Source organism: Macaca nemestrina, chromosome 1 (genome assembly GCF_043159975.1).
Source record: "Macaca nemestrina isolate mMacNem1 chromosome 1, mMacNem.hap1, whole genome shotgun sequence".
Lineage (NCBI taxonomy): Eukaryota > Metazoa > Chordata > Mammalia > Primates > Cercopithecidae > Macaca > Macaca nemestrina.
This window is the reverse complement of record NC_092125.1, coordinates 34,836,609-34,864,246: the sequence shown is the minus strand read 5'-3', so window position 1 is coordinate 34,864,246 and position 27,638 is coordinate 34,836,609. Positions and strand designations below refer to the sequence as shown.

Sequence of the window (27,638 nt, the reverse complement as noted above, 5' to 3'; positions counted from 1 at the left end):
GGTGAGGTGCCCATCCCTAGGGGGTCATGTGGAATGAAGGGCCTCAGGAAAGGCTGGCTGGCTTTTAAAGGAAGAGGCAGCGTCCTCCGGAGAGGGCAGTTGACAGTCACCAAGATTGACACATCCGAGGCACTGGCCTACTGTCTTCTCATGAACCTTGCTAATACTGTTCCTCACCCTCAAGTTGTCTGGCAGCCTATGAGGAATGACTGGAAATTAATTTTCTAAGAGCTAAAATGTTTTCAAGGTCAGAAAAGGAGAAATCATTAAAGTGACAATAACCAGGAGACACTGAATTTAGAGCTTTACATTTATTACTTTATTTCCTCCTCACAACAACTTTATAAAATAAATGTTATAATCCTTATTGGGCTTAAATAACCTGTTCGAGACAAGCTAGTATGAAGTAAAAAGGCTGATAGTCAAGCCAGGTTTGTCTGACTCCAAAATTATGCTGGCAAATTATACTCCTTCTATACCTAACTAGGTATCTTTAAGTAACTAGCGTGCTCGTCACCAGAGTCAAATTAGGCATCCCTGAAAAATGTGACTGCAATCGGAGCAGCAGTGGGAGAGCATCCCAAGCCAGAACTGGGAAGGAGGGGAGTCACTCTGAGACCAAAGGGGAAAATCCCTGATATCAGCATGATGGAGTTGCAGCGCCTCCTCGAGGTGGTTTCACCCCCAGCAGAAGTGAACGCGGCATGCCGAAGGCTTCTGTGACTTATATTAACACAGATCCATCATTAATATGACAAATATGCACACCTGCAGACTTAATTGCTTCAATTTTCTTGAGTCACTGATAGGTTTATGGCCTGCCTCAATTCCAGGAAAACTGAAGCAATTGAGATTGGGCGAAAAAGTCTCTTACTCCAATCAATCTCTCTAGCAGAGCCAGTCTCCGACCCTGATGACAGACTTTCTTTCTAGACAGGGTAATTAAAGAGGCAGAATGAGCTACTTCTCAAAGTCCCTTCGTCTTAGCTCTATCATCTATAACACAGTCTTAGAAATTCTAAGGCCAGGTATGGTGGCTCACGCCTGTAATCCCAGCACTGTGGGAGGCCGAGACAGGCAGATCACTTGAGGTAAGAAGTTCGAGACCAGTCTGGCCAACATGGTGAAACACTCGTCTCTACTAAAAATACAAAACCTAGTCGGGCATGGTGGCTCGGGCCTGTGGTCAGCTACTAGGGAGGCTGAGGCATGAGAATCACTTCAACCTGGGAGGCATAGGTTGCAGTGAGCCAAGATCTTGCCACTGCACTCCAGCCTGGGTGATGAAGTGAGACTCCATCTCAAAAAATTAAAAAAAAAAAAAAAAAAGAAACTCTAGCAAGGAAACATCTTTCCTTCTCCCATCCTTCCTCAAATGACTGACCCTTCATTCTGACCAAGGATGCGCTTCCCCCTTCATTTGTTTCCCAGCACAGACAAAGCAGGGTAGGTTTTCTGGCTTGCTTCTGTGAGGATGGTGGATGGTGTAAGGGGTTTCTTTTTTCTTCTTTCTTTTCCTTTTTTGAGACAGAGTCTCGTTCTGTTGCCCAGGCTGGAGTGCAGTGGCACGATCTCGTCTCACTGCAACCTCCACCTCCCAGGTTTAAGTGATTCTTCAGCGTCGGTCTCCTGAGTAGCTGGGACTACAGGCTCATGCCACCACTCCCAGCTAATTTTCTGTATTTTTAGTAGAGACAGGGTTTCACCATGTTAGCCAGGATGGTCTCAATCTTCCGACATCATGATCCACCTCCTCGGCCTCCCAAAGTGCTGGGATTACAGGCGTGAGCCACCGTGTTCTACCGGTATGAGGGATTTCTATTGCAGTTTGAGGATCCCTCACATAAGATCAACAGGTTTGTTCATAGCTGGGAGCTCATACCTGTAATCACAGTGCTTTGGGAGGACGAGGCAGGAGGATCACTTGAGGCCAGGAGTTTGAGACCAGCCTGGGCAACATAGCAAGACCCTGCATCTACAAAGAAATGAAAAAGAGACAGGCTCAGTGGTGAACATCTGTAGTCCCAGCTACTCGGGGGGCTGAGATGGAAGGGTTGCTTGAGCCTAGAAGTTGAAGGCTGCAATGAGCTATGAATGCATCACTGCACTCCAGCCTGGGCAACAGAGCGAGACCTTGTCAAAAGAAAGAGAGAGAGAGAGAGAGAGAGAGGAGAGAGAGAGAGAGAGAGAGAGAGAGAGAGAGAGAGAGAAAGAGAAAAAATGTTGTTCAAACAAAGAAAAGCAATCTTCTTGCCTGAAGCTTTCTCCCTCCAAATTCAGGTTCAACTTGTTATGAAAAACCAAAGACAACACAAAGTGGAATATCATTCTTCCTTTAAATGACTAAGGAAACCTCCAGCAAAGAAAGCAAAGCTACTTAGTATATTTTTTTGTTTTTGTTTTTTTTCCGAACCTTTTAAAAGTCAAGTTTTTCTTTAAAAAAGCAAGAAATGGCCGGGCGCAGCAGCTCACGCCTGTAATCCCAGCACTTTGGGAGACCGAGGTGGGTAGATCAGGAGGTCAGGAGTTGGAGATCAGCCTGATCAACATAGTGAAACCCCATCTCTACTAAAAATACAAAAATTAGCCAGGCGTGTGCCTGTAATCCCAGCTACTCAGGAGGCTGAGGCAGGAGAATAGCTTGAACCTGGGAGGCAGATGTTGCAGTGAGCCAAGATTGCACCATTGCATTCCAGCCTGGGAGACACAGCAAGACTCCATCTCAAAAAAAAAAAAAGGAAGAAACTGGAAGAATTTAATGGATTATTAAATAACTGTGTACAAAACAATGGGTGTTAAATATAAATTAATTGACTGCAAATAGAGATTTGTAACCACCAGGGGTTACAAATAAGAGATCCTATGAGATATGAGAAAATGGTGCCAGTTAGAAAATACCAAATTCTTTTATTATTGTGGAGGCAAAAAGTGAGAAAAGTAATGATGAAATATTATTTTCAGTTTTATTGAAGAATTTGTGATATTTCAACAGCATGTTACCTCTTGAAATTGAAGTACTAAAATAAGTAATAATGAATACTGAGAATACCACAAATCAGGCAACCAAATAAAAATAGTTAAATTCCTGGTACTACATAAAATACATACATGCATCATGAAGAATTGCAGAGAAGTTAGGAAAGGTGACATCAAATTATCTAATTCAACCTTATCCAGCAAAAGATCCTTGTCTGCAAGGACTGTGTCCCCTCAATGAGTTAGACCATTAACGTTGATGACCAACAGATGAGATTTGTAAATGGAACCTAGCATGAGTGTAAGGGGGTACAGTTGTGAAGGAGGGCATGGTAACGGTGGGAATCTGTACAGAGAAACCAAGTGTGAGTGAGTGTCCTGTAGGGGTGTGCCATACATACTGATCAAGGAGATTGACTTAAATTTTTAAAAAGCTTTTGATAGATCCTCCCTTTAAGATCTATTTTTTGAAAAAATGGTGAGTTACCATATTTGTTGGGCATGGAGCCTCAGTTTTTATGAAAGCAATATGATTAACAATCTTTATAAATGATTTAGATGATACTGAACCTTGTACTAAAAAGTCAAGTTAATGGAGACAGACTGTAAGAAGATCAGTGTTAGAGGGCAGAAAAGAGGGAGATGATTTTCCTGTGACCAACTTCAAGGTAATGCCCTCACAGGTAAAGACTCCAGCTATAGTTATGAAATAAAAGGATCTTTGTCATATCATTAATGATTCAGGAAATGACTTAGAGTTCATTAAAATCATTCTCTGAAAACATTGACCCAACATGAAGTCGTGGCTAAAAAAGGGGAACAAGTGTCTTTATGAAGGACGTGAGGAACACAATAGTATTCTACCCTTATGTAGAACTGTATTGAATTTTTTTTAACCAGGAATTTAAAAAGGTTATTCTTGTCACTAATCTTGAATGATAATATTAGTATTACTAATAATGATAACTCATATTTCTAAGCATTTCCATGTGCATTTTCACTGTAACAGCCCTGTGACAGATGTTTGTGTTATCTTCACTTTTTGAAAGATAGAGAAACTGAGGCATAAAGCTTTCAGAGGTAGTATGGGCAAGAGCCTTGCCTCAGACTTTGGTTTCCTGATATTAGAACCCTCCCTGTTTCTGCAGTGCTACATTACTCCGCTCTAGGGAATGCATTTAATGAACCCAGTGAACATGCACAGAAAAGGAACCGTAATCATCAGTAGGAAGTAGGTGTGGTTCTATGAAGGTAGAATAAAAAGCCTGGCACATACTAGATGCAATAGCCAAATAAGGATGAAAGAAATATGAATGAGTCTTCTGATACAAGGCAGACTAATAGAGGAATGTGATCTAGGCTTATCACATTAAAGTATACATGACCTTGTTCACCAAATATTCAACTGCTAGGACTCAAAGTTTTTGAAACCCAAGGAAGATGAGTTTAGAGCAAACAAAGCAAAAAAATATTAAGCAGTTTATGAATGAAAGAGACAGAGTCCATTGCCAAGTAGCTAAGACTGACCTCAGCTTTAAGGTTGATGTCTGGGAGGATGAATGTTCCCTGGCACAGAATTACCTCCAGCTCTGTGCCTTTTTGGCTCCAGAATGAGGAGTAGATGGAGAAGCTACCAATGCTGTATACCTGTCCCTAATTTCTGTCTTTGTGTCCCGATTTAAGGTGAATCATCCATTCATTCCAGTTACTGTCACTTTTGTTTACAATCTAGCTTATATATGAAACTACAGCCATATTCCTTTGGGACGTGCTCTTACACATCAGAGGAAGAAAACTCAGCACTTTTTTTCAGTTTGCAAAACTCAACTAACATTGTTTTAGTTAAAATCTCAAACTAATGGGCCAGTGCTACTGTGAAGTATGAGAATATGAACACAAACATTCAGACACAAGCAGCAGTACAGTGACCAGCACACGTAGGTGTGAGGAGTGGCATCACTGATGGGTGCCACATGGTACATAGTCTTCATCTATTTTCTGAAAGACATTATTCGTGTAGAATGTATGGGTCCTGTTTCTCATTATCAGCCCCTTAAAGTGTATTTTGTTTGGAGGGCTTGTAGAGGAGAGAGGGCTTTAGAATTATGATAGAAAATATAGAAGGGGCAATAATAAAGAAAATGTCCTGTCAATGTATGTTATTCCCAGCTGAGCAACAAGACACCGTAGCAATCAAGTGACCTTGTATTTCTTTTAAATCATTCTCCCAGCAGGGATTAGATGGCTAGATCAACGTTTCCATGGAGATATGCCTGTCAGGTCATTTAGAGGTCATCTTAAAGCCCTTTAGTAATGAGCACCTTACACAAATTAGCCTATAGAAATAGGCCCAAGGCAGTGTGGAGAGTCTTTAGACCAGTAACAGACCAAATACTATGCAGATGTGATTCTTCAGGAGAGTCTGTCACAATGAAATCACATCAGATTGCCGTATGATTTGTACACTAGTGTGAATTGGTTAATAACTCAATTTCAATCTTGGATCTCTAAGCCCAAACTCTTCAAACTCCTGACAGTGTTCACTATTGATGTATATCTTCTGTATACCTAAGTCATTAAGCTGAAATACAAGCACAGTGGCTCATGATTTCTCACTGTAAATAAACATCGGTTTCGTAGACAGCACAGTCTGTAGCAAGAGCACTGTGCCAGGAGTCAGAAGGCTGTTATCTCCATCTCATTAGCTCTAACCCTTGAAACTGTCACTTACCCTCCTTGGCCTTCTGGTTTCTAATTCTGTAAAGCCTACCACACAGGAATGATGAATGAAAAGAGGACCTTAGAAGAAAGGCCTTTGCAAGTTGTAACACAGGGATGATAATAAGGTATTCTTCACGTGCTTGAGTCTTTGTGGAATTCCCTTTCCATTCCACTTTCCCACACTAAATGATGCAACAGAGATACCTAAGATTACTATCATGTCTCAGCCTTACTCTGAAGGAACTTGAGGTTCAGCCCCCATTATGGCAATTGCAAATCACAGAGAGACAAAAAATACCAGAAAGTTTTACAGTGAGAATAAGCTTTAGAGGTCACTTAAGCCCCCTTTTCTGTAGGAGAAAATGGCTTAGAAATAAGAGCCAAGAGAAATGACTGGCCCTCCAGCTTGGGCTCCCTGGCTGTTTGTATGTGCCAGAAGGCAGTGCTTAGGGTCAGCAAGGTAAGCTCAGGTCTCTGTGGGAATGGGGTGGAAAGCCTGTTCCCTAGAGTGAGGATGAGAATGGAAGGCTCTACTTGAGTGCGGTACTTCTTGGCATTTATGATAACAGGTGCTCACACAGACTAGTCTACAGAGAAGGACTCAGTTTACTACTGGTAAAAACATAGCTGTTATTTTAATATCGCCCCCATTTGCTCCTTCCTTCTTCTCTGACCACAATCACCACCCCCATGTCCTGGAAGGACCTGCCCATTTGAATTCATGAGTGCCTTGCTAAGTGCCTGACAACAAGCTGCCTGGGGCTGGCCTTGCATGCAAGCCTTGAAGGGGTCTGGATGGCATGGCATCCCTCTGTGAAAGCCCCCGTGGCCAAGTCTTAAAGCATAGAGAGTGTAAGTGGAGTTTTATCAGAGGCATCTAAAGATTGTTCAACTTGCTAACCAGCACTTACAGAAATGTACAAATGTGACTTGGTCTGGACTTCTCAACTGAACAGAGCTGATTCCTGGACTTTTAGTTCCTGGACTTAGGAAGACTTTTAAGAGCTGAAGCTATTTAAAGGTATAATTTGCTTGATTCTGTCAAAGATTATTGCTCAATTTTAGGATTTATGTGAGTGATAGTAATAATGACAACAAACAGTATTAATGAAGATGATGATGATGATGATATTAGTATTTATTAAACTCCAAGTACTGCTAAGCACTTAGTTTGTATTATCCCAAGACTGAGATTTGCGAAGTGAGGGAATGAACGTTCAGATAGTGAAAAACAAGTGGCCTTAAAACCAGGAGACCTAATATTCCCCACTTAATTGCCACTCCCACCCCTACCATTCTAATATTTACTCACTGGGTGAACACGGTCAAGTAGGTTGACTATTCTGGAACTCAAGTTCCTCATCTCTAAAATACAGATATAAATACTCACATGAAAGGGTCATTGAGGATTAAGTTAGTTCATGAATATTAAAAGGGCTTCTTAACAGAGCCAGTGCATAATAGATACATTATTACTTGTTGAGTTGAATCCTAGATGATAAGAACAGAAATACAAGTGGATGAGAACTAATTAAAAATGGAGATGAATCAAAACAGTTTAGGATAGGCGACAGGCTATTCTTCTTTTGTAACCCATTTACAGGTGATATTTTGTCATTTTCAATTCTTTTTTCCATTCATTTTATAAGGCAAGAGCCATACCGAGGACCTTACTGAAATCGTTTAGAATCAGAAAATTATAGCACATACTAATCTCTTTGTTAATGAAAGACCTGGAGTATAAGAGAGAGGATTTAGAATGAACAGATCGCTCACTGGGTCTAGTTTACAGTTTTCTTACAATCACCCTGTGACCAGTCTTCTGGCTTTTCCAAAACTCCGGCATCCACGTTGCTTCCAATGCATCACTGCAGGAGAGTGGACCTCAAGGACTTGCAAAGCTCAAATCAGAATTCCAGTCGTGAAACTTCAGGCTTCAAAATGACTTATTCTCATTACAATGTATGAAATGATCTGTAAATATATATTTTAACATTATGAAGTTTAAATATTATTACATACCTTACTTGATGTCAGATTCTGTTAAATGCCTGCTGTTATCTCAATTTACAAAGGTCAGTCGGGTGGCAGTGGAGAATAGGAATAGATATAAGTAAAAAATCCTTTTACCAGTACATTTGCAACTCAGATAACCCTGCCTTTTTCAAAAAGCTTTGGGCTTTTTTTTTTTTTTTTACCCTTTCAAATGAGACTTTAATGAGTATCATGTGGATAAACTCTTTGCAGAGGTTTGAAAAGATCCAGAGAAACACTGTGGTAGGAACAAGCAAATCATTTTGGATGAAATCACAAGTCATTTGAATGCCTCCTCATCTGTCTGGTTGTGTCAGAACCTTTTGGCTGCATTTTTCCCCTACAGGAATGTTTTCATCTCCATGGCTAGGTAAATAGAATGTTCGTGTAGTTGCTCGATTGCTATTCATGCCAGCACAGAGTAGCGTAGAGTGACCTACTTCCAGCAGTATCCATAGAAAGCTTCACGGCTTTCCATCAAGACTGATTTAAAAAGCCACCCTCTGCTTCCCACAGCTCCCACCCCCAACTGCCCCCAGAGACAACAAACTATGGACTCTCCAGGGTGCTTATTTCCTTTCTCTCATCACTCCTGCTTCTTGTGTTGGTTCATTTTAGTCCATCCTAGCCTTTTGGCAAAGAGAAGCAGGTGGATGGGCAGCTTCAATATTCAGAGTTTTAGGGTCTAGCTCTGTGAAGGATGGAGTCACTGAGAGAGAGATCAGGCTACCCTTATGCACATAAACATAACTGATCAAAGGTTAATAATTCATTGAAAAGTGTTTGGAAGCATCTATAGGTATATGTGGGTGATTTTTCTTCTTACTGGGGACTCTTGATTGGAGTTTCAATAGGTCACTCTCATGAGTTTCAATACAGCCACTCCTTACCTTATAAGTTGATTGGCTGGATTGAGCTGAAACAGCTGAAACATTCTATCACTTTGGGAGGCTGATGTGGGTGGATTTCTTGAGCCAGGAGATTGAGACCAGCCTGGGCAACATGGTGAAACCTCGTCTCTAGAAAAAATACAAACATTAGCAGGGCATGGTGGTGTGCACCTGTTGTCCCAGCTGCTTGGGAAGCTGAGGTAGAAAAATCATCTGAGCCCCATAGGTAGAGGCTGAAGTGAGCTGAGATCATGCCACTGCACTCCAGCCTGGGCAGTGGAGTGAGATCCTGTCTCAAAAAAAAAAAAAAAAAAGAAAGAAAAAAAAAGAAAAGAAAAGAAAAGAAAAATCCAACTCCAAGAAAAAAATCATCTGATTCAAAAATTTCTGCAAAGACCTTTATCCAGGTGCCATACAGAAAAAACAAAAAACAAAAAACAAAACAGCCTGCATCTGATTTGGAGTCTAACTAGAGCCAAGTGTCATGTCTGGTTTTGTGTCATTGAATAACATGGTTAGAGCTGGACAGTTCCTAGAGAAATCTAGTCCCATGATTTGAAGATGAGAAAGTGAGTTCCAGGGAGCTTACAACAGTCCCATTCTCCAGGCTTCCTGTCCAGTGCTTTCTCTACCCTGCCATCGTTTCTCATCACTGAATCACTCATGCTTTGAGGCTCTGTTGTTTTTGCCCTTAAGGGCAATGTCACCAAGCAGGGAAATAGAAATTCAATTATCCTTCTCCTAGTCACAAGTGGATATTTCTATTCCAAATCCCAGCAAGTCAAGAAGATTCTGGTTCCTTGAAAAATGAACCTCCTGTGCTTCTGTTGGATGAAAGCTTTTTGAAATTTTAAGCTATTTTGCTCTAAAGCTTTTGTTCCACATAGTTCTGTGGCCATTGCTCAAGCCTGTTTGGAGAAAGAGAAATGAGAATGAGATGAGAGGAAGCAGCTCTATGGCAATGAGTTGAATACAGGAACCACAATGAGAACTGCATTCCCAATTGTTCTCTGAACATCTTTGCAAAAGAGTTTCCTGGCTATGCTGTCTTCCATATTGTTGTTCACTTAGCCAGGCCAATATAGGCACAAACTTCAGGCAAACCACCAACGTTTCTGACATCTGTGCTGGCTCAGGCCCAGCAGGGTGCCCTGTTTTCTGTGGCTCTCACTCTGGGATGCGGGATTTTAGCACTTCAGAACTCCATACCAGATGGTCCCTATGGCGAGAGGCAGGGAGGCTCAACCAGCTCAGTCCATGGGCCATTGTTTCCCGGGTTAGTCTCATTTCCTCACTTTCCCTGACTCCTCCTCTCTGCATCTTTCTCCTCTGTCTGTTTTTCATCTGTCCCGCATCTTCCTTCACAGATGGCCAGGACATTACTGTGCTCCTGTCATTATGTTTATGAAACACGTCGGGGTCTTTAGAGGATCCCTTTCCACAGACGTTAAGATTTGGGTCACGCTTGATACTAAGGTGAAGATTTGCAGGATAATTAGTGATCCCCTACTGCTATTAACCCCTGACTTAAGCAGGTTATTTTCTTACAAAGATGTTGAAAGTTAATACTGCTGTTAATAGTTTCAGTGAGAAGACCATTATGAAACCATGTGGGAAACTAGACCTACCATCAGTATCTTTCAAACTCTGAAATTAGAAGGAAAAAGAGGAAAGTAAAAAAGAACAGAAGAGGGGATATTTCTATCATAGGCCTATCTTTGGTTACCTTAATGATAGTAAGTATCTGATAGACAAGACCCATTTGTTATTCTTGGTGTTTGACAGTAGGCTTATCACTACTAAAGTTCGGAGCTCAATCTTTATCACATAGGGAAGCTCATAATGGCTGCTGAGATAGCAGAGGGTGGAGGTGTAGCTAGATTCTATTTTTAGAGAGGCCTCTTTTCCTTTCCATTGTATTTCTTTCATAGAGATTTTAAGGCTCTTCATAATACCACACTTAATAAAATTGAAAACAACCAGCAAAAGTAATAACCCAGAGACAGCCTTCAACCCCCAACAGCAAGTTCCCCTCATAGGAGTACATTTTATTTGTCCTCCAACTGATCCAGTTCTTCCCTAACTCTGCTCTGTGAAACCCCCCTCAGAAACCATACTAGACTTGGTTTGGATAAGGGTTCTTAGACTAACAGCAACTTTGAAACTCCTAATTTAAGCGAAGTCTTTTAATAGTCAGTCATAGCCATCAGGGAGTGTCAACCTCAACCTTGACAGACTGCAGGGTTAGTTCATCAGGTGCCCTCAACATGAGGCTAAAAATTGACTAGTTAATGCTTCCTCCTGCCTTGACCTCAGCAATCACAGCAGCCTCATTAGTACTCAGCTGGATTCAGCTTGCACTCAGCCTTGCTAAGAGTGAGAAAGAGTCCCAGAATGCCAGGACTGCTCTAAGCCACACTAAGCCTTCCAGTGAATTAAAGTTATTTGACAATTTTCCAGGTTAAAATTCATATTTGAATTCAAATTGTGAAATTCTTTGAAAGAGGGCATCGTGGATCTGGTCCTCAGTGAGGTTGTATTTTGGGGGAATTCCTGATCCTGACATGATGTGTTTTCTTAGCAGCTCAGTTCAGGGACTGCCAGTGTGAAGGAATGCCCAAAGAAGGAACAGGGCACTTGGATGGTATGGGGAAGTTGTAATCCCTGGAAGAGGAATTTTTGAAGCAAAGTTTCCAGTGTCCTAATCTAACCTCACAAAAAGTGCTGCAAGCTCACAATCCACAAGCTAACATTAGAACAATGACTAAGGCTAATCTAAAAGTGATTTCATCTCACTCTCCTTCCCACTGCCTTTCCCTATCCCTGATTATTCTCTACTGCGACTTTCCCTGCCCAAGATCTCATTATTCCAATTCTGTATTGCATGCAGAAGCTCTAAATTATCTTTCTTAGAAACCACGCATCTGTACCAGCATGAATGAGAGTCTTTCTCATCAGCCTGAGGTCCAGTGGGAACATGGCCTAGCTCTTGAAGGCTCTGATCAAATCCTCCCAAGCCTGTCCACCCTGTGTGCAGAGGGAAAGGAGAAGTGGAGTTTGGGTTAGACTTAGAGAAGGTTTGATGTGGTTTGAGATAATAAACTTTTCTTTATAGGTGGTCATATGAGGCACACCGTTGTGGACTTAGAATCATAGAATGTCAAAGTTACAACAAAATCTTCAAGTTCATTGACACAGATCCTCCTTGTTCAGACAAGAAAACTCAAATCAAGGCAACTCATTCAAGGTTACTCGTACCATACCTAGGCCTCCTGCACCTCAACTCACTATTTTAGTCACCGCAGAATATAGGATTAGAGTTATAGTAAGACCTTATTGAATCTGGTTTCCTGCCATTCTCTTTCGGGGTCTTCGTAATCATTCTGAATTGTGGCCTAGTTCATTCCTCTGCGTAATAAAACAATAGGTGACTTTCCATTACTTCTGAACTCCTTAAATGGGCATTCACAATGTTCGCAGTTGTCACCAATCTGCATTTTTCACTGCTGTCCTGGGCTATTCTTGTCCACCTCATCCCCCCTGCAGCTTAACCAGACCTCCTGTGGTTCTGCAAACATGTGTTATCCTTCTGTTCCTTTGTACACACTGTTCTCTTCATCTGGAATTGCCTCTCCAATGTTTTCTCCCATTTGGTTCCTTCCCATCCATTTATGCCCTGCCAAGCTCCACTGTGCATTCAGCACTGCTATTACTGCTTAGAGTACTTCTTCATGATCATGTCTTAAGTTTCCTATTAGATTGAAATCTCTTTTAGAGTGGGGACCTTGTAACACAATTTGCTGAATGTGGCAAATATAGTGTGCTCCAAAAATATGTATTGTATACAAGAGTAACTAGCACCATGGTTTCCATAGATTCTGGGAAGTTCCAGACATTTAGGGGGTGCTGAGGGATGTGAGGTTTGTGGAGGAAAATGGACACACCAGAAGTCAGGATACCTTCCCTTTCTGGATGTCTCAACCCCACAGCGTGATGAGGGCATTGGTGCTCCTGCCACCTGTGGTGACTTGAGATGACTGTGTAGGATCTCACTGAGACTTGACTGTACAGTGTGAAAAAGGTTCTATCTGAGCCTCCTCAGCAACCTCAGCTAGCCTTGGGCGGGCATAACTATCACCTCCCAAATTTGCTTTTGCGAGCCTCATGGCAGGCTTGCATTGGTAAAGCAATTTCTGAGCATTTCCTCTTCCTGAGATATTCTGCTGGCATCTAGACCAGTACGATTACACTGACGTTCCAAGCTCTGATCTCAGTCCTATCGGTGAGGAAACTCACAAGACACTTACTATGCCCTGTGTGGTTTTTCATTGGTTGACCCAGGCAAGATGTAGCATACATAAGTAAGTTCCTGGTTTAGCACTGTAGCGCTTCTGTGTCAGATCTGCCAGGAAAAAGAAAAGCCAAGGAGGAAGCTATCATTAGGTAATTATCTTGAAAATGAAAAATGATGGGCACCCTTGGTAGGCATGGTGCCCTCTTCCTTCCATCCTTTGCCCTCTATGGTGAGTCTAGTCCAGGCAGAATCATGAACTCACTGTAAAGATGGGCATGAATAACCCACAGAGAGGTTCTGAGGGTTGGTCTGGAAGCTGAGGCCAGAGGCTGTGCTCTCAGCCCACCTCCCATGGAGGTACTTTGTCAAACCTTCACTATACCTGTTCTTCCATTGGTGCTACCATGCCTAGGACCCTGGAGCAGAAGACCTTCTTCCTCATGAAAAACTTGGACTGCTAATAGGTATGGAACTTCCTGAGTAGATGAAATGTTCTGGGATTAGACTGTGGCTGCACAACGTTGTGAATATATTAAAAACCACTGAATTATACATTTGAAATGGGTGAATTTTATGGTATGTGAATTATATCTCAATTTTTAAAGAAATCATGGGATATGAAGACCTAGTACAAAAACTTAAAAGATTGCAACACAGAAACTCCTAAAAGACTACATGGATTTATCTACTCAGATGTGCTCTCTGTCTGTGCATGCTCTGAGATTACGTTGTCTGGTGCATGTGTTGGGGGTGGAGGGGACTAATTGTTCATCCACCTCAGCCTTTGTTCTGTGTCAGACTGGGGTGACCTTGGTCTAGGAACCTTGTCTTGCTTCCACCATGGAAACAGAGGTAATAAGCCTGACCTACTTGATGAGGATCTCCTGGGAAATAAAAATCTGGTTTGCCAAGTGCTTTAGAGGTATGAGGTGCTAGATCCTTTGGAATAGCTACAGGAAGGGCTGAGTGGCACTCAGATGTGTATGAGATAAATCCTACACTGGGGTGGAACAGGTGCAGACAGGAGGCTGGAGGTGCCCTGCTGTGGGTGATTTAATTGTCATTAGGTGCTCTGGTAGGAGCTATGATAGCTTGTGATTTTTATGTCTGGGGTTAGGAGACAGAGTTTGGTTTCCACTGCAATAACAAGACAGGCACTCACAGAGGAGGGTGTGTGTCTCGGAGGAGCCTTTGGGGCTTTGATGTGAAGGCATGAGAAGTAGTTGGAAGGATAAGCGCCCGTGTGGGAAATGGAGTTTGCGATTGTCAGGCCTCCTCTGAAGAGCCGTGGGTCACTGCTGCTCCAAGCATGCACCCCCACAGACATGCCCACAGGTTTCTTCCCACATGGAAATCTGGAAGCCTCCTTAGTAGAAAGAGGGACTCTTTTCCTGGAGAAGTCTGTGTCACAGCCTCGCTTAATAAATGGGGCCATACTTATAGAAAGCCAGGACTGGGGTTCAGGGGATCATCTGTCCTCACACCCTCTGCCCACTACAGCTTCCTGGATGCTTTGTCTGAGTTCATGGACAGCTTAGCAACCCAGTAGGATGACTGAGTCCTCTAGGTAGTTAGGGAGGGGCCAAGGATGGAAGGGAGCTCTGATCCCTTTCTCTTTTAGCCCTGCCTCACACTCTTAATTGAACCTTCTCCCTCGTCTGTGGGATGGTAGGACAAGACAGGGAATCATATCAGTGTCTTTTGAGACAGGCTAATGACCTGTGGCTCATATAAAACCTTCTCATTGCCCTACCCTTAGTGGACCAGCTGATATTCTTCCTTTTCCTTATCCTTATTCTCCTATCAATGCCTAAACATACTTCCCCTACTTCTCTACCTATTGAAAGGAAGTCCACTTGCCCATCAAACCCATTACCAGTATCATCATCCTCAGAGGCTACTTTCCTCCCCTCTTCTACCCTCTACCCAGATGAGATTACTCTTTTCTTCTTCTGTGTTCCCACAAAACTTTGCCACTGGTGTCACACTTGTCACATTCACTCATGGTGGGCTGCTTTGTAGAATTTGTTGGGGATCTCGTTTAGATTAGTATCTGAGTGCCTGGGACAGTGCCTGTGCATAATACATGGCCAATTCATGCCTGTTGAATAAACAAACCAATCGATAAATAAATAACATCAGTTGTGCCCTCCCACAAATACTGAAATATATTTATAAACTCCGTAAATACTTAAAATTGTTTTCCTTTTTATGGCTGTGGTACTTGATGAGAGAACACATTCTAAGTGTGTCTTATTAAATCTCTTTTATATCTGTGAAATTATTATTTGTTTTTGGCCAAAGGTAATAAATTTTTGAAGCCTTGCCTTTAAAATAAAAAAGTGTCCAGGCCATATGGCTCACATCTCTAATCTCAACATTTTGGGAGGCCAAGGTGGGAGGACTGCTTAAGACCAGGAGTTCAAGACCAGCCTGGGCAACGTGTGGAGATCCTGTCTCTACAAAAAATAAAAAATTAACTAGCTGGGCATGGTGAGGTGTGTCTGCAGTCCCAGCTACTTGGGAGGCTGAGGTGGGAGCCTAGAAGGTTGCTTGAGCCTAGAAGGTTGAGGCCACAATAAGCCGTGATTGCACCACTGCTCTCTAGCCTAGATGACAGAGCGAGACCCTTGCTCAAAAATAAAAAGCCAGAAAAAAAAGAAAAAATTTGTAAAGCAATGGCTTATAGAACATGTGTTCAGCAGAATACTAGTTCCCTAGAAATTTGGGAAAGACGAGGTTAATCGGGTTTTTCTGCTGTGTTATGTCTCAGAGCTTTGATACAATATTGCTTGAGAATGCCAAAGAGAAGAACATACACACGGTGTATTTTGCAGTACTACCTTAGCACCAACTACAGTGCTAGGGGCATAGTCAGTTTTAGTATTTTGCTATTACGTCATTGATGCTTGTCTCGTGCCTCAGTCTCCATCCCTGACAACCAAGTGAGTGTATCTGTGATAAAGGCCCGATTCTTCACCGTTTTCTTCATGTATACCAACTCTGCTCTGCAAAACTGAAGAAAAAAAATTAAAGGGAATTAAAACGTTACTTTACCTGTCACAGCAAGTTAGCAAACATCTCCAGTGGACTATGCAGCAAATGATTGTGGTTTTAGAAATAACCTGCCAGCCCCAGTTGCTCTGCAGTAACCTCCCAGGACTATTCCATAAATACCAGTTGTCTGCATAGTAATTACCAACTCTCTCCTTGGCAAATTTACTGGTATGTCTAGGAATAATTGCTGGGGAACTCATACTTTCAAACTTACAAGAGGCAAACAACCTTGCATTTACCTCGGGGGGTTATCAGGTATTCAAACTGAGCTGTGTAAAAGATCATAGAAATAAGGGAAAGAACTTGATTTTTCACCTTGATAGTTTTCTCAATGGGTGAGAGCCTGGCTCACTAGATTTATGGTGGAAAGACCTACGGGAGATAATTGTCTTCTTCTCAGGGTCTCTTCTCTTCCTTGTGGTTTGGAGTAGCAGCAAAATCTGACCTAACTATACACTGTTGGAAACTTCTGTTGGCTTCAGACGAAACTGACTAATTGGTACAAGTGGTGAGGAAGAAGATGAAAAACTTGGTCTCATCCAAATTCTCACCTGTGCCTTTGGTGTTCATCTTCTAGAGATCTCAGGGAACACAGAGGATATCCCTTTGGTGCGCTGGAGGCAGCAGTGGCTGGAGAATGGCACTTTGCTTTTTCACATTCATCACCAAGATGGTGCCCCAAGCCTTCCTGGACAAGACCCCACTGAAGAACCCCAACATGAGTCGGCAGAAGAGGAGCTGAGGATCCTCCACATCTCAGTCATGGTAAGAGCAGCACAGCCTCAGCCTGTCAGGCCATAGCTTATGTTACCTTGACATTAAGGGTCTTGGTGTCATAGATACCACTGTATCAGACCCAACTCTGTAATGATCATTGATCATGTTAATAAGCAAATTTCCCATTTGTGGGAAATGCATCCACTTGTGATGTAAGTGATAATTGCAACTATTTCTAACAGTACCATTCCCCAACTGTTTTCTCTAGGAACATGCTCATATATGAAGAAACTTTAACAAACCAGAGATAATAATAGATCGGGGCAGCCAGGCACAGTGACTCACACTTGTAATCCCAGCACTTTGGGAAACCAAGGTGGACGGATCACTTGAGGCCATGAGTTCAAGAGCAGCCTAGCCAACATGGTGAAACTCCATCTCTACTAAAAGTACAAAAATTAGCTGGGCACACCTGTAGTTCCAGCTACTTGGGAGGCTGAGACCTGAGAACTGCTTGAACCCAGGAGGCTGAGGTTGCAGTGAGCCAAGATTGCACCTCTGCACTTCTGCCTGGGTGACAGAGTGAGCCTCTGTCTCAAACAACAACAACAACAAAATTAGATGAGGGTAATGGATTGTCATAGATGGGAATTATCCAATTAGTATATTGGAGAATCTTAGAGTAGTTGCTCCAAAAATGTTTGTTAAATGACTGACTCTTCAAGCTGCTTGCCGCTACCAAGTTCTGTTTTCTCTTCTCCCAGCCAGGAGGAAGCCAGTAAACTGGCTTTCTCTCCTCTTACAATAGATGGCTTGTCAATAGACACTTGCATCTCTCTCTAGCTCAATTCAGATCCTTTACTATTAACATTCCTTCTCCTACTTAGAAATTTGAAGCCTCAAAAAAAGTTGGAAGGTTCTTTCTAACATTCTAGGAACTTGTATTCTAGAATCTCACTGGAAAGTAAGTGCTATGATTGCAGGCCAGGGTTTTTGTTTAGTATCGTTTTGTTTACTGATGTGTCCCCAGCACCTAGAACAATGCATTCACACAGTTGATACTTCATTAATATTTGTGGAATAAATGAATGAATTTCCCAGTGAAGAGATGAATAAAACCTGTTACACTGGGTATTTTATGTGCTGATACTGTGTTGGTAAATAAACACATTGTCTACTCTTAGGATAGCCTAATAACAGGTTGAGACCTGACTGATTATTTATGAACCATGTATATGGGAGGATGTAGATTATTTCACTGTTAGGAAACTCAACACAGAACCAACCTGAGTCTTAGTTCAAACCTTATTTCATCTGTTGCTCTAGTACCATCACTACATGCTATTTAGTTTTATATATAAGACTGAGGGAAACTGAGTGCATTTTAGATATAAAAGAATGCCCATTATCCAAAGATGGAAAATCTCTCTATAAAATCTCTGATAAATCTCAAAATGTAAGCCTTCTATTTCTTCCTCAACCAGCGTCCCCATAAGTAACTGGCTTGACAGGTTATCTGCATGTACACGAGGCACTTTGTTTAAACTATATGGTGGAGAAAACAGTTCTTGAATTGCAAATGTTGAGCCTTAATATCCAGATAAGGTCAAATGTCAGGCAGGTAAATGAGGTTGCTATTACTCACATTTACAAATTAATCAAGGCTTATAGCATGGGAGTACAGTACTTGCATATCCTTATTAAAGAACAGTGTTTTTCCTCCCTGAGAAGGTTGTCTTCTTTTTTGTAGCTTGTAGTGTCCAGAGAGTGGCAGGATTCAGGCAGGTCAGCTGAATTGACCCTGGCATTGACTGGAGTGATTAATTTAGAGGCCAGATGGTCTTCAAATTTATAATATGGTCTGACTAAAAAGAAGGGCACAATGGTGGATTTCTCGCCAGCCATCCACATCCTGCCATCGGTGTGGGAAGCAATGGTGGTCATGGGTGGTTTTGTTTTGTTTTGGTTTGAGACCATTTCAAAGAACCAGTCTTTGTCACACTGATGAAATGTTTAAGGTAAAGAAAGGTGTATAGCGATTTCCAAAAATAAATATTGCGATTATATTTTAAGGAAGGACCCTAAATAGAAGAAGTTGAGACAAACAATATGTCAGAAGGGGAGTCTAGGGAGGGCTGGGGGCATATTGCGAGAATCTGCGGAAAGACAAACGGCCTGAAACTTGTACTTGTTGTCGCATTGTATCTTCAGTGTAGGAGGCACCCTACCATCTATCCCTGGAATTAGGTGCTCAGTCAGTTCTCTAGAGAAGTGTGTGTGTGTGTGTGTGTGTGTGTGTGTGTGTGTGTGTGTGTATGTTTGTGGGTTGGGTATACTGCTGGGTGGATTGGTGCACCAAAATCTTACAAATCTCCACTAAAGAACTTACTCATGTAACCAAACACCATCTGTTCCCCCAAAACCTATGGAAATAAAAAATTTAAAAAATATGTATGCTGATCAAAAATGCCAAAGACTTTAGGAAATAGGTTGTGCCCTTAAAATAAAACAACCTCTATGAAAAATCCTACATTGTAGTGTTTTTTTCAAATAAGATCCCCTGAGCAAGAATTAGTGCACAGTGGACACTGAAATGGAGAAAGAACAAGAGTCAACTTTAAACTTATCTCTGAGACCTCTCCTTCATATGCTACTTGTCACCCATGGCAGACCACCAATGATAGTTTATTTTTCAAATAAAATGGAAGAGAAGATTCCTTCAGCTTAATTTTAATTTATTCTCTTTTGTTTTTAACCAGGCTAAAGAGACAGAGGACAAAAGGGCATAGGCAAACATAAGGGTAGGAAAGACTTGTGTTGTCTTTGGGTTGGCCTCTTGTATGTGGACAGGCCAACATCTCCATAAAAAAATCATGAAGGCCTTTCACTTCCACAGAACAGGAATCTCAGGATGAACTGGAGATATAAATATTTCCTCCCTACCCCCTCCTTTCCCTATCAAAGATGGTTTGGTTAGTGGAGCCTACTGCAGCCCACCTAGACGTCTCATTGTCCTCCATTACCATTCCATACACACACCCTACACACTGCCTTTCTCATCCTTAGGATTCTATTCTAGAAACAGTTTCAAAGTCTGAAGTTGTGTATCTGCCTTCAGCTTAGAAATCAAGCCTGAGGGTATCCTGTTTGAAGATGTTGTTCTTGGAGTCTCTGATGGCTTCCTCTTAAGAGACTCAAGTGTTGGTAGACTGTATTTGGCACACTTTATACCATACCCTTTGGAGGAAAGGTAGGCAGCTAATAGAGGCATCTGGATGACAGCATTATAAATGCCAGAAGATAGCAAAAGTCTTTGATTTGTAACAATATTGAGTGGTGAAATACACTTAAATGAAATCTTATTACCCAAACCCCTTTAGTTATGAAATAACAATAGCAAAACTATTTTTCATTAACTCTAATGCTCAATATGGATACAGTTTTCAAATTGCATCAAAATAGCATAATTGGGAAAAGAGAAAAGATAAAGTGATTATTGAAACATGAACACATCCAACCTTTTCCCTTCTGTTAAGAAAATGTATAATTAAAAGCTTAACTAATAATCCTAAATATTCCCAATATGTGCAAGAGGGAATTAATGGTTTTATGAAAATCTTAAAGTTTACATTTCTCTTATTTTGTATGTATACTTTTTTATCCATATTTCCTCAATGCAGAGACCACTGTTTATTTCTATATTTTGCATATATTATGTTTTGTTTTAAACACAAAATATAAAAAACGAGAGAATGAGAAGTAAAAGAAACCTTTTTTTGGACCCTTATGGCATTCTATGAATGAGAATTTGCAAGTTCTCTTTTATACCATGCCCAGTATAAATCAACCATCAGCAAAATTGTGGGCTTGCAGAAAACCAATACCCCAGCTGGGAGCTGGGCAATTTAAAACTTTGAAAAACCTTTTGCTTTTCTTATTTTTCAGTCACATCCTAAAATTTTTGAATTATTTTTTTCCAAAGAGGTACCATTTATTCCTTGCGTAGAATAATTGGATTTCCCTTCTGAAATCTTACGTTATTGCTTTGAGGGTCAAATGATGTATTTTAACCTCCTTGCATGATTCAAACTTGGCTGAAGAGATTTATTTCAAATTTTGCAAGATAATTGACATCAGAACTATGAAAGTACACAAGGATACTCTTTTGCAAACTCTTGAACAAATGAAAGCAGATTCAGCAAATGAAAACTGAGTGTGAGTTTAAACCAGAAGTCAAGCAATTGGTCAGTTATAAGGCAAATGGTTTACTCCATAGAAGACCAGGCTTCAATATGACTTCATGTCAGATATTCAGACTCTGTGTGGATTTAAATTTTCATATTGTACTTGTGCTAATGTACCATACTATGTACATTTTTCTTCTTAAAGTATGCAAACGAGTTTAATGGTGCGCAGTAGAATTTAAATGTATTGTCTATATATTTCATCTTTTTAATTAAAGATGGCAGTGTTAATAGATTTCCTATATGCATATAAGTTGGTTAAGTACATTTTTCACAGCAAGTAGCCTTTCTAAAATTCTTTGGAGATATATATGTGTGTATGTGTGTATATATATATATATATATGAAATTTTTCTGTATTGATAACTCCCACTGGTAGAGAATATCTTTTGTGGTTCAGCCTTCTTAGGCACTGTTGTGGGGGAAAAATATTAGTAGCCCCAGCTGTTTGTGGCTCCTTGGCCAGTATCTGGAGACCTCCATGGCCTTCTACTGCTGGCTGCCATCAGAGGCCTTAGCCTGCCCCCAGGCTCCCTGTTTCTGGGATCTCCAGGTGAACCCAACGTACAGAGTTCACTCCTGGGAGAAACAATGTTGGGAACAAGATTTGGAGACAAAAAGAGGCTGCAGGTGCCATTATACAGTCCCAGAGTTCAGCAAATAGAATGGGCACCGTGGGAAAGTGCCAGTGTGGAAAAGTAGTATTTGGGGCTGAGTCAGTACAGAGCCCACAGAACACACCTATGGAAGCCTCCAGGATCATGTTTCCACGGCTGCATAACAACTTTCTACCAAAGCCTCATCCTTGCCCTTACTGTTATATTCAAGTTCATTCAGTCCAGTTGCCTGAGCATCGTGTGTGAGTTTGCTTGAAGCCGTGCCTCATTTCATTCCTAGAGCACAGCCACTTCCAATGTAGAGAGGAGCAATTCTAAGCGTGGCAGTCACTGTGTGTCATCAACACTATTAGTTTCTTATTAAGTGTCTGTGGGCCCAGAAAAGAGGGTTAGATGTCTTTTTTGTCAGCACTTTTTGCCTTCAGCAGATCTGTTACAAAAACTCATTAACAAATTCATTAATCAAGGTCACTTTTGCATCTTTATGGTCAATTTGTAGTATTTGTTTCATTCAACTTAGGATGCCCTAATTTATCAGAACCAATCCTTCTCGTCTTTAAGCAACAAATGGAGACATTTAAGCATGTTGTGTGTTCCTAGAAAGGACAGAGATAGAGTAATAAGTCGGAAAGAACAAAAAGACAGGTCTTGATTTGGTTCAAAGAAGACTTTTCTTGCAATCCAAGCCATCCTTCATGGGGCTGAACTGACTTACTGGTCATACTGCCCACATTCCAGGGTCATCACTGTCTATTTTACCTTCCATTAGGAAAGTTGTGGTCAGTTCCTAAGATAATCAGTAAGATCTCTTGAAACAAAACCTCTTTGCTCTTTGTTTCTCTCTGAAATGCTGATGTGCAAAAGCCTGGAGATGCCAGGGTCCATTTGGGGGCTATGTCAAGTGCCAACTAAGGTTTGGCTTACAAACCTCCCTCACCTGGCACCATGGGATGCTCTGCATCTCTTGCCAAGATGCATCGGGCATAGGTATACATGAATTCATTTGCCATTTGGATTGCTCATCTATTCTGTTCTTGTTTGGTGCCCTTTCGTATTCCAGTAAAATGAGAGCTGAGATATAGTGGAAAGACACGCTGGATTTACAGTTGGAAGAGTGGGCTTCATGTGCTGGCTTTACCACTTTAGGTAATTTGCTGAGCTTTTTGGAAGCTTCATTATCTCGCCTATAAAATGAATGCACTGGTCAGGCTTTTTAGTTTTAGAGAATGGAGATCCACTGAGGCCTTCTGTGTAATAGAGTTGTACTGTAGAAATTCATACGGAGATAAAGGAGACAACACTCTCCTGATTTTGAAAAGTATATTCAAAGAGCAGATTTTCATGAAGGCTGGAACTGGGAAGTTGTTGAGGATCTGAGTGATTTTATCAGCCCTCAGCCTCCATAGCTTGTGGTTTGGCCCTTTCACACCTGTTTCTATTGCTCCTCTTGCTATGAATTAACTTCTTTGTCTAGTCTATTCTATACATCTCTCTCAATTGCGACACTTTTATATGTTTGACACTCCATTTACTCATCAAGTCACCTCACTCATGACCTGTTCTGACTTTTCACAGCTTCACAGTTGTTTCCAACTTTGTTCCCACTGCTGTTAAATGTCCTGCCTTCCTCCCTTATTCTGACTCCTTAGTGAAAGAAGCAGATGGGTCTAATTTGTTACCATAGACCCTGTTTATTCAAAGCTTTCGTATCAGGTTATCCCACAGATGAATGTGATCCTAGCCTTCCTCTGGTGGTTATCGTGGGGAGGTGGGCTTATGTGGTACACTCCTGCTCCAGGCATAGGTCAGAGCCATTTCCTTTAGCAGAGGCTGAAAAACTGATTTCATGATTTCTTGTTTTCAGTACAACAGGCAGACTAAGACCTAACTTGCAGAGATGTTAGGAGAATCAAAATATAACATAGGCACCATCTCGTTGTCATCATCATCATCAAAATCGTATTTTGCACTTACTATGTGCTAGACATTGTTTCAAGTGCTTTCAATATATTTTAACTTATTTTTTATTTATTTTAAAAAATAATGTTATTACTCATTTTGTAGTAATGTTATTACTAATTTTGCAAACGAGGAGACTGAGAGCATAACAGGCTATGTGATTTATCCAAAGGTAAACAACTATTAGTTTGCAGGACCATGAATTGAATCAAGGCTGTCGGCAGAGTCCAGACGCTATACTTTGAGAAGCACTCCTCTCCTGACCCGTAATGAGCACACAATGTATATTTAGTATGTGTCATTTCACCAACTTTTGATGTTTTGTTGACTTTTGACTGCTGAGACTCATCTGACACTTTACTCCATTTTTACTTTGACACTAAGAACGCTACAAGCACTAGGACCGACAACCATGATGGAACACAAATTTTCTTTCTGTGGCTACACCAGGCAGCTAGCCCCAGAAGCTCAGACTCTGTTCAGCTTGGCTAATCCCACCTGCTAACCTTGGCTTCAGTCACACCACCTCACAGCTGGTGGTGGGTTTATTGGCAGGGAAGGGAAAAGTGTAGTTGGGGAATTCCAGCCTAAAATTGTGAAAGTCATGAAACAATGAACTTTGCTTCTTCATATGCAAACTTTCGCACTTTTGCAGGAAATTTTTAGAAACTAGGAAAGTATTTTCAAAGCATTATTGACATCATTGATTTTTTAAAATCATTGAGTCATTCCTTCATTTAGATATTGATTATTTAACACTGTTTTCAGGCTTCAGAGTTTTTTAGCTACTGAGTAGATAGGAAATGAATAAGACAAAGTTCTGCGTTCAGGGAGCGTTTAATCACATTATTAATGCTTACTATTTGAAGAGGGCCCTTGGTAGAACTGAGAGACAAGTAGTTTCCATCATCTTTTTCACTCCTTTTCAGTCTTTACATCTTCTTTGTAAATCTGTTTTTCTTTTTCCTGAAGTTCACAGAGGCCTTCTGCTACCCTCATCTCTGCAGACAGCAAGAAAAATAGCTAAGAGGCCAAATTTTCAAAAGGATGCTGATGTCTTTTAACAAGTTGATGTAATATTCTGTTCAGCAATCTAGTTCACTTGATATAGAAGCTAGCAATTTACTTTCAAGTACTCAGTTTCAGAAATCCCTGAAGATCCTTTTGAAAGCAGGAGTCATAATTTCCATGAGGTTTCAATCAATATTAGAAACTGGTAATATTCACAGTAATAAAGCTATTGCTCACTAAGCCCTCATTGTGTCTCCAGCACTGTATGGGATCATTTGCATACATACTATCAATCAGTTTCCATAGCAACCTTGTGAAATAGCTATCGTTTCTTCCATCTTTCAGATGTGAACACTGAGACTAAGAGAAAGTAAATTATAGGCCCAAAGTCACATAGGCTGCGAGAAGGGAAGCCAGGATTTAAGGCAAGTGTATCTGACTCCAAACTTGACTCTGCTACACAATTCTGCTACTTGGTGGTATTAGGGTTGGATAGTTTCTCCAATTTTCCAGGTTATGGAATAATTTTACTTCTTTTAGCTAGCACAGTAGAAATCCTTTATTTGAAGACTAGGAAGGAACATAGTGAATTGGACAAGGTGCTGTCATAGTGAGGTCTATGAGCTGCTTCAAAAGGTAAAGGAAGAGTTGGATTGGGCAAGAAGATCAAATATTGCAAAGAAGACTGAGATTGGCTCTGAGAAGACACTGGTCATTGAGAAGCCAACAAAGACTATAGTTTTATGGTATTGAATTTTAGTGAGGCAGTTTACAGCAAGGGCTTTGCTCTGAGACCAATTTAAATCTTAGTTCTGCCACTTACTCGATCTTTTTATTGACCTTGGACAAATTGCTTAAACACTCTAAACTCACTTTCCTTCTCCAAACATGCGATTAAATCCTACTTTATAGGGCTGTTTTAATTATTAAGTGAGATGATTCTTATAAACACTTCCTATACTGCCTGGCCCATAGGGAAGTACCCATTAAATATTAGCTCGGTAAACTCTTGGGAGGGTCATGCAAGCTGCCTGTAACAATCTTGCCTACAATGTGTGACCCAGGGGCCACCAGCTTAGGGAGTCAGAAAAGAATCTGTGATCATGGCAACCTCTCAGAGGAGTCCTAGAGGATTGTGCTCAGGGAAAAGACCGAGGCAATTAGGGATATCAGGACAACAGAATAGCGCCATTACAAAGCTGGGATGCAGTCATGTCCATTCAGGGAATTGTTATGTCACTTCTGTTTCATTGTTTACAGGGTTTCCTACCAAGTGTCTTATGATTTAGGATGATAATTGAGGTCGGGTCTGATAATTGACATCTGATACCTACCAGGTATCTTATAATTTAGGGTGATAATTTCAGCTCCAACTTCTCTGGAAGAACTTCGTTTACTAATTTATTTTTTAATCAAACCAAGTGATGTCATTTAGGGAATTCCATCACTGCCCAGGTATCCACACATACGAGATTGTTATTACTCTCATTTGCAATGGGAAAAAGAAGACTTAGAGAAGTGGGTGATACTCATGGCCAGCATTGATGTAAGAACTCAGAGATTCTGAGTTCTGATGCCATTACCTTTTCTCCAGATCACACTATCTTTCCCCCACCCTCTGCCCATCTCTAAAATTGGGGGTCTGTCTCACAGACCCAAAGTCACCTTTAAATCTGATCTCAAACACACACCTATGGGCCTTGGCTGGAGATGAATTAGACTTAGGTATAGTAAATGTAGCCAGCCATGTGTCCACAGAGAAAACCCTAACATGGACAATGGCAGGAATTATCTAGGCCAGGAGTCTGTAAAGGACCAGATGTTAAACAATTTTAGCTTTATAGGCCATCCAAGCTCTTTTTCAATTACTTATCTCTTGCCAATGTAGTGCCCAAGTAGCCATACACAGTATATAACTGAATGCATGTAGCTGTGTTTCAATAAACTTCATTTACTAAAACAGGCAGTAGGCCACATTTGGCCTGGAGGCCATAGGTTTGCTGACCTCAGTCTAGTACATTCTCCCCATTTTGTCTGCAGAACCCACATAAAGACTACAACCCAACAACTCAGTAGAAGCATTAGGGTTCTATTTGCAGTGTGAAAGAAAATAATTTGCTAGTTTTAGCCAGACCCCCACAGATTGATTATAATTGTCAGTTAAAGCACTGACAAAAATTGTTCTTGCTAGAAATTCAAGACATGTGGTATTCACAAATTCAGGTGAAATGCAAGCACATTAGCTTCTCCTGAGAGACACTGATGAGTTTAGCAAAGACAGATGTTAATGAAAACAAAACTATGCTTAGACTTGACAAGAAAAGTATAAACAGGATACTTATTAGCAAATATGCTATTTTTTCTTCCCTGTGAGTCTGATGGCTCCTGCTTGGTTTCAACTTTGAGTGCACAGTAGACATGTGTGACATGCTTGGATATGCTAAAATACCCCCTTATAGCAAAATACCTCATATAAATATATAAGAATAGAAGTGGAATTATGCTTCCAGACATTGATGTCATAATAAAGTTGGTTTGTGTAAGGACTGTTACATATCTTTAAGAGTTAGTGGTGGCTCTTGGTCTTGCTGCTAAAGTTTAGGGTGAACAAAGCATTTTTAGCCTTGCCTTATAAAATTAGCTGTGACACATTTAAGTATCTGCTAAAGTTTGTTAAATGGCTTACCCATGTGACAGGCAGATGTCAGTAGCCTTCCCCAAGATTGGAAGGGGTCTCTCTCTCTCTAATAAATCTAGGAAAGTCAGGAGCCTCTTGCTGCTGCCTTGCTATTTATGATTTCTCTCCTGATGATACCTCTAGCACTGCTGCTGATGTCCATGAATAGCAAAGGATGAGTCAAGTAGCCTTCTCACTTGGGATGAATCAGATGTCAGTTTATTAATATGTTGTACTATGGCTGACAGTAGTGGATGCTTCACAGAATTGTATCTGGGGTCTGCTGGGCTCTGGCTCCCAATTCTGACATTTGGGATTTGTATAACTGCTTAAGGTGGCCTGAGATGTGAGTTCTGCTACCCTAATACCGTAAAGAAGACAGGGCTATATGGGCTATATGGGAGATCCATATGGGATATCAGTCATCAGATCCTTATGAAA

The 27,638-nt window shown here is 41.0% G+C and overlaps 1 protein-coding gene across 4 annotated transcripts in view; it reads left to right on the top strand.

The window, feature by feature from the left end:
* The window catches only part of LOC105484476 (astrotactin 1), a 382,581-nt gene that overhangs the window by 92,307 nt on the left and 262,636 nt on the right, over positions 1-27,638 (top strand). For all 4 annotated transcript variants that reach the window (XM_071076083.1, XM_071076081.1, XM_011746132.2 and 1 more), the window contains exon 2: positions 16,550-16,737. In XM_071076083.1, coding sequence (XP_070932184.1) covers positions 16,550-16,737 — 188 coding nt within the window. The remainder of the gene's footprint in view (positions 1-16,549; positions 16,738-27,638) is intronic.